Source organism: Artibeus jamaicensis, unplaced genomic scaffold, assembly GCF_021234435.1.
Source record: "Artibeus jamaicensis isolate MK-2021 breed Jamaican fruit bat unplaced genomic scaffold, CSHL_Jam_final scaffold_1964, whole genome shotgun sequence".
NCBI classification, from domain to species: Eukaryota; Metazoa; Chordata; class Mammalia; order Chiroptera; family Phyllostomidae; genus Artibeus; species Artibeus jamaicensis.
The window spans coordinates 22,853,966-22,874,221 of NW_026522030.1; the positions used below are offsets into that span (position 1 = coordinate 22,853,966).

Consider the following 20,256-nt stretch of genomic DNA (forward strand, 5'->3'; position numbering starts at 1 on the left):
GTGATGACTCACTGATCGGTTTACTTCTGATGTATGTGTATGTCACACTTCAACATAAAAGCTCATTAAAAAATGTTAAGCCTCTTATCTCCAGTGGAATCAGGAAGTCTTAGTCATGAATAAGTATGCTGTGGCATGTGATGTTTAGGCCATGCCCAAACCACATAAGCTCGTGTTTCAGAAATATGTTGAATCATGTTAAGTGGTTTATCCTTAGACACTTCAATTCTTGATGATCACATTTCTCTTATTCTCCAATAGCAGCAAAAGACTCAGAGCAGATGCCGAGTCTGCTCTGCAGAAGACTGCTTTACAAGTGACTGCTTAAAGAGTGGCTCCCTTCCATTAACTTCACAGAGTTCAAGGACAGTTAGATAAACAGCAGCTGACACTACTTACTTTTTCCTTTCCAAGGCTGAACACTCCTCATCACACTCCAGCCTTGAGAAGCAAATGAAAATAAAGTCAGGTCATGGTTCTCACAGTTTCTATTCAGCAATAAGTCTTAGATAGTCAACCTGGAACACAGCAGCCTCTAGGCCAGAGGATGGCTGGATGAGGTCCCTCCCAAGGTGGGCAGGCCTTTGGCCTGTCAAAGTCTAGGAATCCTCAGAAGGGCCTCAGAGTACCCCCTGCCTGCACAGCCCCCCAAATGCTTGCAGTGTCCCTCTAACAGCCCCGCTTCCCCATGCTGACATAGCTACCACTCTGGTTGTTTCCCAGTGGGTCGGGCTGGACACATCTACACCTCTACTTCCTCTGGCTACCGGCTAGAATGAGGCCTGGGAAAGTCTCCTCTAGTTTCAGCTATACCCTGAGTAGGATTCATTGGACTGGATTGGGTGTGACTCAATATCAAATATCTGTTAAACACCTACTCTGTATACAAGGCTTTACAGTGGGAAATTGAAATAAATGAAATGTTCCTGCCCTTTGGAAATTAAGCCTAATAGGAGAAAAAAAAGGCATAATCGCACATTTAAAAAGTTACCTGGCTTGGTGAATTTCCTTCTTGGTAATTAACTTGCTGATCTCCACTGAATCTCCAAGATGCATGTCTGTTATTTTAGAGGCCATGGAAATAGCAGCTCTTCTAAAGTGTTTTTAAAAAAAGGAAGAAAAGGCATTGCAGTTGCTCAAGAACCTCTTCATACTAGGCACACAGAAGACTCCTCTCAAGGCGTATCTACCATTCAACAATTTGTGTGGCTCTGAAAGCCCATCTATTACTATTCACACATTAATGTCACATCCCCTCATTTAGATTCTAGGCAGCCAGCTCCACAGGAAAGGAGGAGGTAACTCACTCCTCAGTGTCTCCTTGCACATCCGGGCCAATGCCTGGCACGCTGGGGTACTCAAACACAGACACTCTAATGTCTGCATACTCCTGAAGTTGTATCTCCATGGCACATCTCACGTACAATCAGATATACACAACCATCCATCCCTAACACCTCCACCTCTGTACTCAGATTCCTGTACGAACACACAGGTCCCAAAATTTCAGGAGGCTGCAAAGCCAGTCGGAGGAGCACAGGACTTGGTCCTATCAGTGTAACCACCACAAGTGGTAAGGCATTAAAGCAATTCATGCAACTTCCGGACACCCTCTGTGTGATCTCATGGTATAATAAGACCAAAAGGGAAAGAGAGAGGAAAGAATAGAAGTAAAGAGGTTACTTTACATATTAAAGTTCAGAAAGGAAAGATACATAGAGCAGTATCATTGCTTTTAACCACTGCATTTAAAAACTAAATTCAGGAAAATTTATTTAAAAAACTTTCCACCCTGCTGGTGTGGCTAAGTGCATTGAGTGCCAGCCTGCAAACCAAAGAGTTACCAGTTTGATTCCCAGTCAGGACACAGGCCTGGGTTGTGGGCCAGGTCCCCAGTAGGGGGTGCACAAGAGGCAATCACACATTGATGTTTCTCTCCCTCTCTTTCTCTATCCCTCCCCCTCTCTCTAAAAATAAATAAATAAAAATCTTTAAAAACTTTCCAACTTTTTCCAAAAGTCGAAAGAATCCTACAATCAACATATATACACCCTTTGCCTAGATTCACCAGTTGTTAACATTTAGGTAGCACTAACCTTTGATAAGTACTGGATGCTTCAGAGCAAATCATGATTTCTTTTCTTCGTCCACATTCACACTGCAGCTCAATCTGAAATAAGATTGACATGGAGCGACTTTTAGCATGTGGAAACCATGTGAATAGACAGCTTTCATTTTAAAAGCGTCTTTCAAATCAACCCTTGGCAGAGAACAGAGAGAGTGGCTGCCCTCCAGGATGAAGTTAACCACATATGTACCCTGACTGCGTAATAGCTGACATGCCCCTTTCTGGGAACTAGTCCAGTCCTTAATCCCACCTGAGAGGACGGGCCTAGAATGGAGGTTTTGCCACGGAACCAGACGTACACATTTGACCCAGGACCAGCCAAGGCCTAACCGACTCTGCCTTATTCCGCTGCTTTCTCCTCCTCAGAGGGCCTTACTTAAGCCTGCAGGGGGCCAGGTTAGTCCCCTCCTCACATACTCTTGTAGCTCCCCCTACAAGGGTCTAATACTCCTTCATGACACCGCTGCCATAATGACCTGAGTAATTAATGAGTATCTGTCCCATCTAATTAAAGGGACCACGTGTCTCCTGTAAACTGGTGTAGCCCCAGCACCCAGCACAACATCTTGCACAAAACAGACCCTCATATATTTAAAAGGCCATCTCAAGCTGGGCTGACAGACCTATTCAATTTATTCCACCTTGCTCTTGTCAACATAACTTGCAGTTAGTTCCCTGCAACCAAAGACCTCTGATTAGGATGCATGCCCAGGCACTGCTGCAGGCAGTTCTGAACTCAGCAGCAGCCCCAGAATCACAGTCAACCTCCCACGTGGAGCCAGGAATACGCACGTTGGCTTTGCAAGCAGTCACAGGGCAGGGTGAGCTGAGGTGGCAGGGTGCCATACACGGGTGGCCACAGTCAGCTCTGGGAGTGGTGCAGGGCTGCTTGCAGGCCTCATCAAGACACTCTCCTTTGTGACAGAGCCTCTGGCACTTGTGCATCCCACACGGTAGTGCAGCATTGCAGGGTAATCCGCAGGAGATATCAACCAGGTGACATGGGATGTTGCTACGCAACTAGGAGAGACAGAGGCAATCAGATTCTCATCTCCATGTAGGACTTGGGGTGAGTGTTAACTTCCTAGCTAAACATTTTTAAACTTTCAAAAAGAACATTTTTTAAAAGTTATTTTTACCTGAAAAAAATTAAGCTGATTTTTAGTCTGAAAGATTAGTTTGAAAATAAATCGAATTTGAACCTTATTTAATGCTTGTTAGGACCCAAAACGATTTGTAGTAACAGCCAAGTGTGACTTGGGACTTAAACCTCCCAAGGTGAGTAACGAGCACATGAAACCACACAACTAATGAGCACCACATTTTTGGACTGTAAGATGCACCGGCCCCCCAATTTGGGAGAAACAATGGTGGCTAATGCTGCTGTTGTTTACATTTACATTGGTGAAATATTATGTTATTTATGTTATTAAATATTTTACCACATTTTTTGCTTCAAAAATTTCCTCCTCATTTTCCTCCTCTAAAACCTAGGTGAGTCTCGTGGCCCGAAATACACAATATTTAAAAATGCCAAGACCACCCTGGCTGGTGTGGCTCAGTGGATTGAGCACCAGCCTGAGAACCAGAAGGTCAGGGGTTAAAATCCCAGTCAGGGCATGTGCCTGGGTTGTGGGCCAGGTCTCCAGTTGGGGCACTGCAAGAGGCAACTGATGGCTGTTTCTCTCCCTTTCTTTATCCCTCCCTTTCCCTCTCTAAAAATAAATAAAGATAATCTGAAATCCTCAGACAATGTTTCCCATCCTTTGCAAACAGCTAGGGCAGAGTTGACAGACAACCCCCTAGAATGGGGGCACCGATGGCCCATGGTTTCAAAACTGCTTGCAGGACTCTTATGTAATTAAATACTCAACTTCCCTCATATCTCCTAGCTCACAGTCTCCACAGCTTTAGACAGTTCTGTTATATAAAACATTAAGAGTCAATAGGCCATGTAACTCCAAACTCATTTTTTTCTTAGAAATTGCCTCCTTCCAGGATTCCTCACTCCAGGAAAAAGATGCTGGAATTTTATTCCTGTGGAACCAAAGGTTACTTTTATATAATCACTCAAATTCTTTCAAGAACCCTCAAAACAGAGTCATATACTCTGACTCTAGTGACACATAACTTCTTTTTTTTTTTTAAAGATTTTATTCATTTATTTTTAGAGGGGAAGGGAAGGAGAGAAGGAGAGAAACATCAATGTATGGTTGCTTTTTTGGTGCATCCCCTGCTGGGAACTGGCCCCAGCTGGGAACTGGCCTGCAACCCAGGCATGTGCCCTGACGGGGAATCGAACTGCGATCGTCTACGTCGCAGGCCCGCGCTCAATCCACTGAGCTACACCAGCCAGGGCTCATAACTTCTACTTTTGCAGAGACCTCCAAAGTCTAGGATGTACATGCTCGTAATGCTTTGGAACCAGTATTTTAGTGGACTGTAGGTCCCAACCATTAAACACCTACTCTACCACCAGAGTGCTGGGGATAATTTTTGCATGTGCCCTCTGTTGTCCCCTCCCCACATGAGTTGGCTATATTCTCACTATCCTTTAGGCTGTTACTTTCTCTACAAATATCGTCATCCCTGGGAAGAGGCCCCTTGTATCCCCTTCAGTACTTTGTACTTACATTCCACAGGGCAGGGAACACAACTGTCTTGTTCATTTCTGAATCACCTGAACCTAATCTTTACCTAACCAATAGTAGGCATGCAATAAATATTTGTTGACTAAAGTGTGAATAAGCCATCAACACAAAGATAAGACATGAATGTCTTAAGAGTGGTCACTGTTAGAGGAAGTAAGATTTATAAAAGAAGCCGTGGCTGGTGTGACTCAGTGGATTGAGTGCCGGTCTGTGGACTGAAGGGTCGCTGGTTCAATTCCCAGTAGTCAGGGCACATGCTTGGGTTAGGGAACAGGTCCCTGGTTGGGGGCATGCAGGAGGCAACCAAATGATGTTTCTCTTGTGCATCAATGAGGATTTGTCCCCCTTCCCCTTCCCCCTTCTCTCTCTGAAAATAAATAAGTGAAATCTTATAAAAGGTTTATAAAAGAAGAATAAATACTAAGGACTATGACTTCATAACTACTCGCAGGAAATAAACGAAAAAAATATGTCTATCAAGATAAGAATACTGAAAGTATGTTGTCATAAATGTCAAACATCAAGAGTTTCAAGAAATGCTGGCCAAGGTGTTATGAAATAAGAAGAGCAGGTTACAAAACAGTGTAATCTTCAGAGTAGGAGAAAATGTGTATCACAAATGACTGGTAATCTACACACTGGAATGTCAAGACTATTTCCTTCTGAGTAGCAGAACTCTACCATGAATATGCCTGTTTAAAAATAAACTTGTAAAGTGTTCCAAGGGTCTATAGTCAACAGCTTCAAATAAAGTTTAGAGGCGAAGAACAAGGATGCCTGTCCTCCATGACAGTGGCAATGTGGAGGTGCAGTGAGGCTGGAGGAGGCGTTTGGGCCCAGCAGTCAGGAGGGAAGCTGCGTAGGGCGTACAGAGAAGAAACGGCGGCTGCTGGAGGGGAGCCCACCCCAACTCCTGGGATGCTCTCACTGTAACACTTTTTCCCAGGCTGGTAACCTCTCCCCTTGCTGGTTAACCTAGAAATTGTCTCGGAAAACAACCCGAGTTCTCAAGGCCAACTGGCTAAATTTTACTTTTTGTAATCAAAATGCTAATGACTGTATGATTTCATTTGTGTGACATTCTGGAAAAGGCAAAACTAATAGGGCAGACAACAGATCACTGGTTGTCAGGGACTAGAAGTGCAGGGGAGAATAACTGCAGAGGGGCACGAATGTTTTTTGGGGGGTGAATGAAGGGTTCTACATCTTGATTGTGGTGGTGGTTACACGGATGGATGAACAGTACTGTCAAAACTCAGACCTGTACACTAACAAGGTAAATTTTATTTTATGCAAACTATACCTTAATTAAAAAAGAACAAGAAAAAAAGTGCCAATAGCAAGCCTGTGCTTCTTGACAGTGTTAACTTTGAGAAACAGTAAGACTAACAACAAAATAATTCAATAAAAATAAATCCCTGGCTGGAATAGTAAACACAAGAGAGAAAACTCACCTCATGTTTGCCCATGCACCATTTCTGAGTTAGGAAAGTACAAGGGGGACACTTCTCTTCGCTATGACAAGAATGATATACTGTACAAAGAGAAAGGTAAAATTAGAAATAGTGTTTAAATAAAGCCACATTAACTAGTACACATGTCATAATGGCATATGACAGGGAACTTTTAAACTTAGAGCACTTTAAAAATGGTCATAGGAAAGTAAAAAGTGGCTGGCTTTATGTCAAGTGTTGAGGATAACCATGAGTGAGAGAAGAAACCCAACTGAGGCGGACAGACACACCAGGCCCAGAAGCAGAGAGGGAGGCAGCTTTCCTGCCCCACTTCCTGCGGCACAGCCCCACGGTCTGCCCACTCCACTCAGTCATTCTTCTGGCCCTGCCCCACACAGCAGCTGCTCACTTCTGCTCAGAGACTGTTGTTACTCATCCATCTGACATGCTTTCGCTGACTCCTTTCAGTTTCCTCGCTGCCAGTATGAGGTAGTTCATCCCAACTCCTGTTCTACAACAAAGCCTTCTTAGCCGACCACGCCCTGCCCTGAGCTCTCTCACACTGGCTGATGTCTCAGCTCTTACGCAGATGGTTGCTGCCCTGTTATCCAGCCCATCTTCATGCAATGGTTGGTTGTGTCAGGTGCACTTAATTACCATCCTTCTCCTCTCAAGGAGAACATATGAACCTCAAGATAATGGGCTCTTTTTTCATCTTTTCTAAACCTCCCTTCATGGTTGACACCATGCTGGGTATACAACAAATACTCAAGAAAAGTTAAATGAATGCTGAACAAAAAAGGCTAAAAAATAAAACTCACAAATGGTTTTAAGTTCATACTATGGACATTAACCAGCCGGATTTGGACTTCATTTGTAACATCTGCAAAAGGGTGCAAAGGAGGGAGTGGGTGAGTACTGGTTTGGGCGTTTAATTTATGCCAGTGTGAACGCCACAGCAGGGGCTTGCAGACTGAGCCGGGAGGGCCATCCTAAGGTCCCCACGGAAGGAACTTTTCACTTCATAAAGAATTTACTTCACTCTGGTTTGCTCTATTAACTTAAAAATTGGGAAGTAGTGGCCTAGTCAGTCTGAATCGGATGGCCAAACTTCTGTAAGTATCAAATCTGGTGACTTGGGTAATTTCAGGTTTGCCTCGGGGACTTGGTAAATGAACGATGGGCCGGATATGGTTCTAGGCAGGGGTGTCCAACCTTTTGGCGTCTCTGCGCCACACTGGAAGAGTTGTTTTGGGCCACATATTAAATACATTGTGACACATAACCACAAAAAACCTCATAATGTTTTAAGTAAATTTACAATTTTGGGTTGAGCAGCGTGCACGGCCATCCTGGGCTGCATGCGGCCCGCAGGTTGCAGGTTGAACACCCTCGTAAAGCCAGTGACTAGACTGGACAGATATGAAAAAATGGGTGATAATATGTAGCAGAGGCCTAAGTAGCAGACTATCGGAGAAAAACTGGAAACGACTTAAACATCCAGCAACATGAGACTGAATAAGGTATGGTCCATGTATGAACCAGAACACTCCACTGCCACTGAAAAATCTACTTATAATAAACATTCACTGATAAGGAGAGAGGCTTAAATTATAGGAAGAAAGAAAAATGCTAGTTGAAAAGAGTAAATTCAGTAGAATCCCACTTTTATTTTAGAAAGAAAAAAAGCAAAGGTATATTTTGCCCATGAACAAAGGTCCCCAAAATATAAACTAAGTTAAATCTCTAAAAGATGACGTAAATGATATTTCAATCCTTTGACTTATCTTTTATTTCTTTTTATAAAATAAACATATAAGTTCTGAATTGGAAAGCATTATGCTGAGTGAAATAAGCCAGGCGGTGAAAGACAAATACCATATGATCTCACCTTTAACAGGAACCTAAACAACAAAACAAACAAGCAAGAAGAATATAATCAAAGACACTGAAATAGAGAACAGGCTGACAGGGACCAGAGGGGAGAGGGGAGGGAATTTCAGGGGAAAAGGGAAGGATTTACAGGAACTAGTATAAAGGACACATGGACAACAACTAAGGGGGATGGAAATGGGAGGGAGGCGGGGAGCACTGGGGGGATGGGAATAAAAGACAGAAAACTGTACTTGGACAACAATTAAACAAACTTTTTTAAAAGGGGGAAAAAAAGACAGAAAACTGTACTTGAACAATAATCAAATAAATAAATAAAGAGAGAGGGGAAAAAAAAGTTCTGGCCAAAACAAGGTGTAGCTAGATGTACTTTGCCTCCTCACACCAACCAAGGGAAGGAAACCACCAATTAAAAAATAAATAACAACCAGAACTAACAGAAAATCGAACTGTATGGAAGTCTAACACCAAGGAGTTAAAGAAGAAACATTCATCCAGACCAGTAGGAGGGGCGGAGACAGGCAGCTGGGGCAGAGAGGACATGTGGCTGGCAGACTAGGCGGTCCCATATTTATGTGTGGATAAACTGGGAGGAACAAATGCAGAGTGAGGACTATGCAACCCAAGGCTCCAGTGTAGGCAAAATAAAGCCTCAGATCTTCTGGCTGTAAAAACCTGTGGGGTTGTGGTAGCAGGAGAAAGTGCCAGTATCTTGAAAGCAGGGCATGAGTTGGGCAAGTGGCATTGTTCCCTCTTTGACCCCTCCCCCCCAGACGGAGCCACAATGCAGTGAAGTGGGTTGCTCTGCCCTGGTGCATACTTAAGGCTCTGCTTCTTACAATATAACAGGTGTCCCGAGACATAGAAATATAGCCCAAATGAAAGAACAGATCAAAACTCAAAAGAAAAAAAGCACTAAGTAACAAGGAGATAGCCAACCTACTAGATGCAGAGTTCAAAACACTGGTAATTAGGATGCTCAGAGAAATGACTGAGTATGGACACAAAATAAAGGAATACGCAAAGGCTATATAAAGTGAAATAAAGAAAAATATACAGGAACCAACAGTGAAGAGAAGGAAACAGGGACTCAAATCAATGATTTGGAACAAAAGGAAGAAATAAACATCCAATTAGAAAAAGAAAGAAGAAACAAAAATTCAAAAAAATGAGGAAAGGCTTAGGAATTTCTGGGACAACACTAAAGGTTCTGACATCCAACATGAGGGTGCCAGACAGAGGAGGAAGAAATGAAAAACTTACTTGAAAAAATAATGAAAGAAAACTCCCCCAATCTGGCAAAGGAAACAGACTTCCAGGAAGTCCAGGAAGCTCAGAGAATCCCAAACAAGCTGGGCCCAAAGAGAAACACACCAAGACATATCATAATTAAAATTTGATTATGTCTTGACATAAGATTAAAGACAAGGACAGAATCTTAAAAGCAGCAAGAGAAAGGAAGAAATTTACCTACAAAGGAGTTCCCAAAGACTATCAGCTGATTTCTCAAAAGAAACCTTACAGGCAAGAAGGGGATATAAAGAAGTATCCAAAGTCATGAAAGGTAAGGACCTACATCCAAGATTGTCCTATCCAGCAAAGCTCTCATTTAGAATGGAAAAGCAGATAAAGTGCTTCCCAGATAAGGTCATGTTAAAGAAGTTGATCATCACCAGTCTTTATTGTAAGAAATGTTAAAGGGACTTATCTAAAAAAAAAAAGATAAAAACTGAACAGTAAAATGACAACAAACTCACAACTATCAACAACTGAACCTAAAAAAAACCCCAAAACAAACTAAGCAAACAACTAGAACAGGAACAGAATGGCAGAAATGGAGATCATATGGAGGGTTATCAGCAGGGAATGGGAAGCAGGGAGTGGGGGAGTATGGGGGAAAAGGTACAGGGAATAAGAAGCAAAATCAGTAGGTACAAAATAGTCAGAGGGAGGTTAAGGATAGTATAGGAAATGGAAAAGCCAAAGAACTTGTATGTGTGACCCATAGACACGAACTAAGGGGGAGGAGTGTTGGAGGGATGAGGGCGTTGGGTGGAGGGGGATAAAGGAGAGAAAAAAGAACAGGAAAACTGTAACAGTATAATCAATAAAATATACTTAAAAAAAAGAAAAAAGCCATATTGCTTCAACAACAAAACCCAAGTTACTTCAAATTTTGTAAAAAGATGCTCAACTTTAAAATATGCAACAAAAGTGGAGGCCACAAAGAAAGAAAGAACATCCCTAAAAGACAACACCAGCGAGGGCTTCTCCTAGCCTTTCAGGTGTGTTTGACGTCTATAGAGTGAAGCAACGGAGGGCACTGTGATTCCCAGCTGTGGCCACGGTCACGGAATCAGTCCCTGAGCGACTGTGGGAGCAAGGGGTGCCATCCAGGATGACCTCAGAGTAATGTAGAGCACTGTGAAACATTCTAAATGACATGGTGTGAGCAGGTGTAAGGTGTGGAGGCAAGGGGATGGGACCCACCTGGATGGTCACATTCATGGACTCTGGCGCAGGTTTGGGTACACTCAGGGGGCCTGGTACCACAGGGAACTGGAGGGTAGATCACTGATGCTCCACAGTGGCAGGTTAATTCATCGAAACCTGGCAGAGGAGCGGGTGAGACAAAATAACCCTTCATGAGTGTGCGATGAGGACACATAGTTTATACATTTACATTTTATTTTCTTTTGGCTTATATTTCTAGAGAATTTGCTAGTTTTTTTTTTTAAGTTTGTATTGTGTGCGAGTTAAGCTGATGACAAAGGAGCAGATAGTTATGAAGTGTTTCATTTCTACCTACAACAAACTCAAAGACCATGAACCCAGGACAGTTTTATATGTATTTTATAAACAAAAGACCTACAGGCCATCTCTTTTTGAGAGAACAAGGAGACTTCCACTAAAGGTACAGCTCTTTTTCAACTCTTTTGGTGAGGGAAATGGACAGAGATTATGAGAGCTACAGCTAATTAACAAACACACAAAAATATATATTTGAATATAAACCCCAGCGATCCATTGAAGCCATTCAAAAAAAATTCTTACAGGTCTATGGTGCTTGAAATATGCTGAAATGAAGCACAGAACTATACCTGAGTTCATTAGGCACTGTTCATAAACCAAATCAAAATGAGAGCTCACTTGCATCAGCTCTAACAAGCAGCCCATTTTGTCAAGAGCTCTCCTAAGCATCAGACCTTAAGGGCAGCCAGTTCTCCAGAAGGCCATGGTAGAGGCCAGGCCCTTAGCCATGGTTCTCAACTACAGCACCAGAGTTAGAAAACCCAGGGCCCTCTAGGACCCCCAGCCCCCTCTGCTCTTTTTCAGTCACCACTTTCCAGCAAACCCTTCAAAGGGTACACAGTGTGGTAAAAAAAGCACTGTAAACAGTCAGGAGACTTAGGCTTCTAGTCCTGGACCTACCACTTACTTGCTCAGGGACTGTGGGCAAGTCTCTCTGAGCTTTCTTTTCGTCAAATGGGGGTACCAAACTTTGACCTATCCACTCCACAAGCTTTTTATGAGGATAAGCTAATATATATGAAATAGCTAGGTAAGGGACTGTATATCTTTTTTAATCCTTACCCACGGAAACGTTCATTAATTTTTAGAGAGAGAGAGAAGAAGAAGGGGGAGGTGGGATGGGGAAAGGAATATCAATGTGAGAGAGCAACATCGATACTTGCCTCTCATATATGCCCCAACCAGGGATTGAACCTGCAACCTAGGTGTGTGCCCTGCTGGGAACTGAACCCACAACCTTTTGGTATATGAGATGGTCTTCAGCCAATTGCACCACCCAGCCAGGGTGCCATGCATGTTTTTCTACAGAACTCCAAAGCACTGACTTAACTCCTTTCTGAAAGGAGGCAAGCTTATTATTCTAGAGAAGACATTTTGGTAAACCCTGATTTAGGACAATCTTTTAATGGAGCAGTCCTCAAAGTGCACTCTGTTGATCCTAGGGGTGCCTGGAGCCTTTCAGGAAGTCCACAAGGTCAAAACTGTTTTCATAATCTTATTATTTACTTTTTCCACCACATTCACATTTGCACTACTGGTGCAAAAGCAAAACAACTGCAGGCCATGGCGCAAATCAAGGCAGCAGCATCCAACTGTAGTCATTGTATTTTTCAGTGCCAAGCACTTACAGTAAGTAAAAAATACCAGTTTCACTTAAGAAAGTCCTTGAGGGAACAGTTAAAAAAAAATCTTGAATGTTTAAAACATGCAACACCTAACTATTTACTCAGGGGCATCACTCTTTTTTCCCTGAGATTGTGAAATAAAAAAATAACAACACCCAACGTAACAGCTGCCGTCCAGTATGAATGGCCTGTCTTGAACCATAAATATGCAGGTCATGTAATAGAGTTGCATTTTACTGGTCATGCTGCAAAATAAATTCGCTTCTGATTGGTTAACTTTTGGTACCAGAAATTCTTATATACAAATATAAGCACCTGATTTTTAAAAAGCCACTTTGGAGCAAAAAGGGTAGGTAATTCCTATTATTATTTTTTTGTAAATCAAAATTATACCTATTTTTTTGTCAGATTGGCAAAAAATATATTTTTGATGTGCTACAGAATTTCAGTAATTAGCTTATGTGTGCCATGAGATGAAAAAGGTTGAACACAGCTGATGTAGAAAAAGAATTGCTGAGGACAGAACTTGGGTCTATAATATTTAAGAGGCAGGTAAAAGAAGTATTAATTAAGCAGCAGGTAAAAGAGGTGTTTACTAATGAACGAGGCTCCATCTTAGGATCACTGCCTATATCCCAAGTTTCCCACATTCACAAACAATATAGCACTAGGCATAACTTTAAAAAAAAAACTCAATATATCTGAAATACTAAGGCTTATTAGTAGAGTAATTCATACCAATCTAAGCTTATCTTTCTTTCAAAACACATCATGCCTAAATTTCTAGACTATTCTTACAATAAAGTGTACAGTAAAGACACTCACTGGCTTGCCAGCATGTCTGGCAGTTTCCACGATGACAAGGTTCTTCACATCTATGAAGGCCACAGCGGAGTTTCCTCCCGCAAATCAAAGGACACTTGTGCTCCTTATCCTAGGAAGAGATTTGTATTTGTTCATAAAGTCATTTCTATTTTGTTATCCATAAACAAGATGAATGACAAAGAAAAGCTCTCCACACTCATGGATGAAATGATGCCTGAGATTAGCTTCAAAACAATTGTGGGAGGTCGAGTCAGTGGAGATGTGGATGAGACATGTTAGTCATGAGCTGATCACTACTGAAGTTGGCCACTGGGCATCAGGGCCTTACAGTAGTCTCACCTGCTATTCTGTTAGAAACTTCCAATAACAACAGGAAGTCTTTAAGCCTTCAAACACTGGTTTATAAATAAGTTTGATATACTGTACAATTTCATCACTCTTCACCATGTCAATAAGTTTTAAAAGTAACAGTTATGTATTTTTTATATACACATATGTGCATGTGTATATATATGCACTATTTCACTATTGGTACTATGTTATTTACACACACACATACACACACGACAAGATACTGCAGTACTGACTGCCAGGAAGAGCTTCCTTCAGTTCCACAGAAGGGAATATTTCAGATGACTAAAACTTGCTCCTTTCGAAAATGCCACACTCATTTGCCTACTGACTTGACAAAAGGTATAAACAAAACCTAAAGCCCCAGATATTAAGGTCAGGGGCAATACACAGTCTCCTGTAGAGGACTGTATTTTCATGCAGTGGTCTTGACTCTGAGGTCTGAGGCCTCTGCCCTTCTTTCTCTTCCTCCATGTTGCCACTGGCTAGCTTTTTAACCAGACTGAGATCAGCTTGATCTGGGCAGCTGACTCCTGCTCAAGGGGCTCCTTCCAGTAACTTCTAAATCTGGGCTGCACTCCAAATGGCTGAGGCAATCTGACTGTGCCTAATGACAGGCCCACTTACCACACAGCATATCTCATTGCATTTATGTCGTCCACACAACCGTTTCTTGTTACACCGCTTGTCACACATGAATGTAGCATCTGTTGTGGCCAATTAAACAGGAAAACAAAGCAGAGGATATTAACATTCATTCAACAAATATCTGACTGACTACAGGCTTAAGAAATATAAATGTAATAATGTAAATAAGTGGTAAAAATGTTATGGTGAAAATATATGTTAAAATAACATACCACTTTTCTCTTGTCAGATTGTCAAACAGAAAAGAAAACAGCCCTGACTGGTGTGGCTCAGTGGGTTGGGTGTTGTCCCACAAACTGATGGGTTGCTGGATCATCAGGGCACATGCCTGGATTGCAGGCCAGGTCCCCAGTTGCAGGCGTGTATGAGGTAGCCAATTGATGTTTCTCTTGCATATCTATGTTTCTCTCCCTCTCTCCCTCCCTTCCCCTCTGTCTAAAAAGAAACACAATCTTTTAAAAAATAAATAACAGTAATGTTATAATTTTTTCAAATTATATTTTTAATAACCAAAATTTTGACTGAAGCTTTGAGACAGGTATTTCTCATCAGCTTCCAAACAGCCACTAACCACCTTCTTCAGGCTACAAATCCTTAGTTTGTTCAGAAACAGGGCACCCATGGGCTCAGTTCAAAAGATGTCTGGGATTGCCTGTCACGGTAGTGCTATTCCCCTTGTTAGTGAAGGGTTTAGGCAGAAGCATGTGTCACACAGTATACTGGGAGCCTTTTAGGATTCTTTCACGCTCTTAAGAAGGAACAGAAATTTAAGAATCTCCCTTTCTTTCCTCTCTATGTTGTCGGGCGAGAACTCAATGTGTGGTATTGCAGCTAACTTTACACCCATGAGGGGAAAACAAAAAAAGTCACAGAGAAGCTGACCTAGATCTTGGAATTACTAACCTTAGAATTAACTAACCTTGGACTTGTTCTGTCTCCATACTGTCTGTTATGTGAGACAGTAAGGTCCCTTATTGCTAAAGTCACTTCTCCTTGGGTTTTCCAATGCCTGCAGCCTAAGAAATATCCTAAGCAACTACCTTTCTTCCTGACCAGAACAAGATACATTTATCTTCTATCACTTTTCAAAAAAGGTTTCAAGGTGGCCTAAACAAAAGATTATGTGATGATTAGCAAAGCAGAAACAGAGCCGTAATAGAATGGGGCGTCAGGATCAAGGACAATGGCAGAAACAGTATTAAAGGTGACAAAGGCTGCTGGCTGAGCCCGTCCCAGGTATCCAACACCCTATCAAGGCTTACGGGAAACAAGCATCAGAGTCTGTGTGTAAGAAGTCTGCTTCATTAGATATTATTTACCTCACTTCCCCCCACCAATACTTGATTGTGAAAATTTTCAAACATATAAATAAAATAAAACAACTTTACAGTGAACACTCATATGTCCACTACCTAGATTCTACCATCAATTATTTTTTCACATATTATTTTCTACCCATCAATTTATCTTTTTTTTGATGCTTTTTAAAGTAAGCTGCAGGCATGAAATATGCTTCCCCTGAACTTTTCAGCACTTCATTAACTAGAATTCAATTCATGATTATTCTTCCTTTTAAGAGGTAAAAGTTATATACAATGAGATGCACAAATGTTGTGTTCCTTTGTTGAATTTGGACAAGTGCATAATCCCACAGAATGCCGCCTTTACCTCAGAAAGTTCCCGCAGGCCCCTTCCCAGTCATACCTTCACTTTTGAGATTGGTACATGGAAGCTCCTATGGAAAAAGAAAAAGAAACAGTACTTTAAGAATAAATGAAACGAAACAACTAGAGTATAATGCTAAATGCAGCATGCATATCCCAAACATGCTGCACTTCTCCGGCAGTCAATTTATTCACCAAGTTTTCCTGTCTAGAGCAAAGTTAGCCCAGTCTCTATATTGATATGCTTCGCTCACAGCAGGGACCCAGGTTTATTAACTGTTCATGTAAATATAAATGTAACAGTCTTTGTGGCCTGGCCTCCAAATGCATAATAGATTATTAGAAAACCTGAAAGGAAAAAAGGCTGCTAAAGGTAGGCAAAGCAAAGAGAAATAACTGCCTGCTAGGGATACATAGAGAGAAAAAAAAAGAGCAGATATAAAAACTGAAAATATGTAACAATCTGATGCTATTTAACGTAGGGGCAAATAGCTCTACACACTCAAGAGGACCCCTGACCACCTAGCTGGACTGCAGCGAGTGGAATGACAGTGTGCCACTGGCATTCGAAGTCTTGTTACTTTGGTTTCCACTATGTGTGAATAGCCCCAAAGGTCTATCACATGGAATTTTGCTGAGGCCTGATCCTGAACAACACACGTGGTGAGGCTGGTCCATGGGGAGCAAGTCAGTCCCTCTGGGTAGAGTGAGCCTGGCTGGCTGTCCAGCAACAACATCTGTTTTTGGCTTTGATGCCATTTACAGGTTGCATTGTACTCAGATATTAGCAAAGTGATAAAAATTTTTTTCTTTGTGAAAATGACCCTGAGGAAAAGGAGGCAGCTACTAGAGTTGATAACAAATGAAGAAGTCTAAGAAACTGAAGGTTTTCGTCTAAGATGCTTTAGATAAATTAATGTGTTGGCTGGGTTTGACAATATAAAAAAGTTCCCCATGTGCTCTGTAGAGCAAAGGTGACTCCTGAAACTGCCTGAGTGAGTTTTCCAGTTAATGCAAATGCTGGGTCATACAGAGGAAATGACATCCTGGAGTTGTGTCTACCACTGTAAGGAAAGGCAGAGTTCCTCTTAATTTCTATAATAACTATGAATTACCAATGAAAACTTAAATACAGTATTCTTTACAAAGAAGCAGTAAGATGTACCATACATTGCTCAAAGACTCCCACCAAGGTGATTAAAAGAAAACAGCCCTTGACGCTTTAAGAAATGTTTTATTTATCTAGGAAACTTGTTTCCATAGAAAAATCTATTCCATTACAAAAGATATTTCATGAAAAATCTATATTCATGAAAATCTGGCTAAACAATGAGGTGACAATTATCAGCGTTTCAAAGAGGTTTTTCACTTTGTTCAAGGGTTTAATAGAATTCATGTTGACAGTGAACTTGTATAGCAATTTTATAATAAGACTTTTATTTTCAAAAGTTCAATTTACACATAGGTTTTCAAGAATATACTCACTGCCATGGGGTCCACTATTAGAGGGAGTGAAGACAGAGGGTGAATGTGAAGCAAAAAAAGCTGAGTGATACAGGGCCTGCTGGGGGGGAAAGCACAGCGACAGCAGCCCTGTCTCGTTCACACGCCCCAGCACTGCTCGTGATTCTGTGTCATGAGGAGCAGCTCTGGACATTATTAGATGTGTGATTACTAAACCACAGCATCTCAGTCTTCAAGCTCCCGTGTACAAAGTATAAAGTGGCCGTGCACCTGACATTCACACACCTTGCTGCCCCATGTATTCTGTGGTTCCTTTCAAAAAACACAAAACAAAAAAACCCCATAATGTTCATATAAATTTTGCATGTAAACTGTTATTCTGAAGCTTAACTGTTAGTGTAGCTCCCAATTTATGGATTATATCCTTAGAATCATTTGTAAGTCAGGAGATACCAAGACCTTGGGCTGTATTTAAGAAATAAACCAACTGCTCAGAATTCTGTCTCCATTGGCTTTTGCTCTGCTGGGACAGGTGCTGATACACACGGAAATACAGCAGCAGGTCAGAGAGCAAGACACATCAACACTCCGTTTGCTCAAGCTGATTATCCAAAGACTTCCACAGGAAGGCTCCCTGCCTCTCCTGGTTACATACACGGGAACTGGCACCATGGCCTTATTCCAAAATGGTGAGACATCATTTTATAAACACAAAGTCCAATCCAAACTGTCCAGGGCAGAAAGTAGACAACCTGACTATACTTATCAACTTATAAAACAGTCATATAGTGAATAATCAACATTATACAAAGAGAGATCTGACTTTTGCCACTGGCTTTTGAGAGGTAATATCTAAGTCCTTGGAGCATCATGCCTGACAGGAGTGTCGTTGTATATACAGGGCCTTGGGTCATATAATCTAATAATATGATGTAAGGTATAGGCTGGCCACACTGGGCAGTCTTAAGGTAATGCTGACCATATCAGAAAGACCAATGATGTGATTCAGGGTGGGGGCTTTGGGTGACACAGTGTCAGCAGACTTCGGGAAGGACTGGAGACTGAGATCAGCTACCATAGCAGTCAATTATGTCTACGTGATGAAGACCCAATAAAAACTGGGTGAACATCCCTGGCTGGCAATACTCCATCGCACCGTCACACACTGATGCTGAAAAAGTAATGCTGTTCCAGCCCCATGGGAAGAGGACAACTGGAAGCTTCCCAATTTGGTGCTTTCTTGAACTCTGCCCTACGTGCTTTTTCCTTTGGCTGATTTTAATCTGTATCCTTTCCCTATAATATACTGTAACTGTGGGTGTAACAGATTTCACTGGATTCTATGAGTCCTTTTAGTGAATTATCAAACCTTGAGGGTTGTCTTGGGGACCACTGGACTTGTAGCTGGTACTGGAAGTGAGGTGGTCATGCGGACTGTTCTATCTAATTCAGTAGTTGTCCAGACTCTCGCAGTGGGTGTCAGAAGTGAGGGTAATGTTGCGGACTCTGTCCCCTGTAACTTCTTAGAGGGAAGTTCCCTCTAACTGCTGCGAAGTTAACTCTTTGCAGCAGCGCTATTGTTCTTCTCTTCCAGCATCTAGCATTGCCACACCTGCATTTGTTGGAGCCATCTGCATACTTGCCTTACACCCACGACTACACTCTGAGCCTTGAGTGCCGGACCCCTCCTCCTCCCTAGATACCTACCCTAGAACTGGTCCATAGTAGGTGTCAGTATACATTGGCATGACTGAATGACAGGAAGAAAACTGAGGTTATTTGATTCCTCCCCTTCTTTAATCACCAATTTAAAAGGCACTGGTGGCAACAACTGTAGCATTTTTAAGGATTTACCTTTGTTCTGAAAGAGCATCTGCAGGAAATAACTGATGTACGAGAGCATGGTCCACAGTCTCCTTCATGGCAGAGCTTTTCACAGGTATGAATGAAATCTTTAATAAAAATAAAGAGATCTAGGAATGAAAACTGCAACTACTCATTTCAGACCCCAAATTCACTAGCCACACTGGTTTTCCGCCTCTGTTCCCTGCAGCCCCAGAATCAGAGTTGAGGGAAGGGTATCATCAGTGCCTTTCCCCCACCATCTGCCCTTCTCCCAGCAGGCGGGTCTTCCCCAGCAAGGACAGGACCCAGAGTCAGTCACTGGAATATGCCTTGCACTGCAGGGTGCTTTGCCTACGTAAAAGAACAGGTCTGTCTGTTTCCTCACTCAGACCACAAGTCTCCAGGTTAGACTTAAATGTCCTTAAAATCGTAGCCATAAGTGACTTTACTAATATGCTCCTGACTGAAAATCACCTGGGGATCAAAAATCATCAGAAGCCATGATCTATAAACTCTCTGACTAAAGCTCTGTGATCTCTGTTGATAGGTGGCCGGCCAATCCTCCTGCTAAACTAGGTTTAGGACAAGTCCTGTTTCAAGGACCCCTCAGGGATCATCCAGTCTCTTTAGCCTAATTGGATCTTTTAACTCTAAAATCTATTTCCTGAAGATAACATATAGTTGGATCTATCTTGCTTTATATTTTCTAAATTTGGTATGACAATCTTTTTTTGTTTAATCCATTCATGTTGTTATAATTGATAAATGGATTTGTGTGCCATTTCACTTAGTTTTTTACACGTCTCCTGCCTTTACTAAATCTAATCTTCCTTTAGTGCTTTCTTCTGCATTAAGTGAATATTAAGTGTAATATTTTTTTTCTTTAATGGTATTTTTTACTACATTTTAAAAGTTATTTTCTTAATGGTTACTCTAGGGGCTTATCATATGCACCTTATCAGAACTGACTTCAGATTTAATTAACTAACCTAATCCCAGTGAGATACAAAAGCCTCACTCCAAATAGCTATACTCCCTTTTCTCTTTTGTGCCATTATTGTTATCCATATGACATATATATGTCTATGTTACAAACCTGATATTATAATAATTATTAATTTACTAAAGAAGCTGAGAAAAGAGAACAATATATACTTAGAGTTTGTTACATTTTCT

The 20,256-nt window shown here is 41.6% G+C and overlaps 1 protein-coding gene across 2 annotated transcripts in view; it reads right to left on the reverse strand.

The window, feature by feature from the left end:
- Positions 1 to 20,256, reverse strand: part of NFX1 (nuclear transcription factor, X-box binding 1) — a 67,244-nt gene that overhangs the window by 9,835 nt on the left and 37,153 nt on the right. For both annotated transcript variants that reach the window (XM_037151606.2, XM_037151604.2), the window contains exons 10-19: positions 19,090 to 19,187; positions 15,812 to 15,842; positions 14,087 to 14,166; positions 13,109 to 13,217; positions 10,617 to 10,736; positions 6,234 to 6,313; positions 2,921 to 3,148; positions 2,097 to 2,170; positions 992 to 1,093; positions 400 to 441 (exon numbers count right to left, since the gene is read on the reverse strand). In XM_037151606.2, the coding sequence (XP_037007501.2) occupies positions 400 to 441; positions 992 to 1,093; positions 2,097 to 2,170; positions 2,921 to 3,148; positions 6,234 to 6,313; positions 10,617 to 10,736; positions 13,109 to 13,217; positions 14,087 to 14,166; positions 15,812 to 15,842; positions 19,090 to 19,187 (964 nt within the window). The remainder of the gene's footprint in view (positions 1 to 399; positions 442 to 991; positions 1,094 to 2,096; positions 2,171 to 2,920; positions 3,149 to 6,233; positions 6,314 to 10,616; positions 10,737 to 13,108; positions 13,218 to 14,086; positions 14,167 to 15,811; positions 15,843 to 19,089; positions 19,188 to 20,256) is intronic.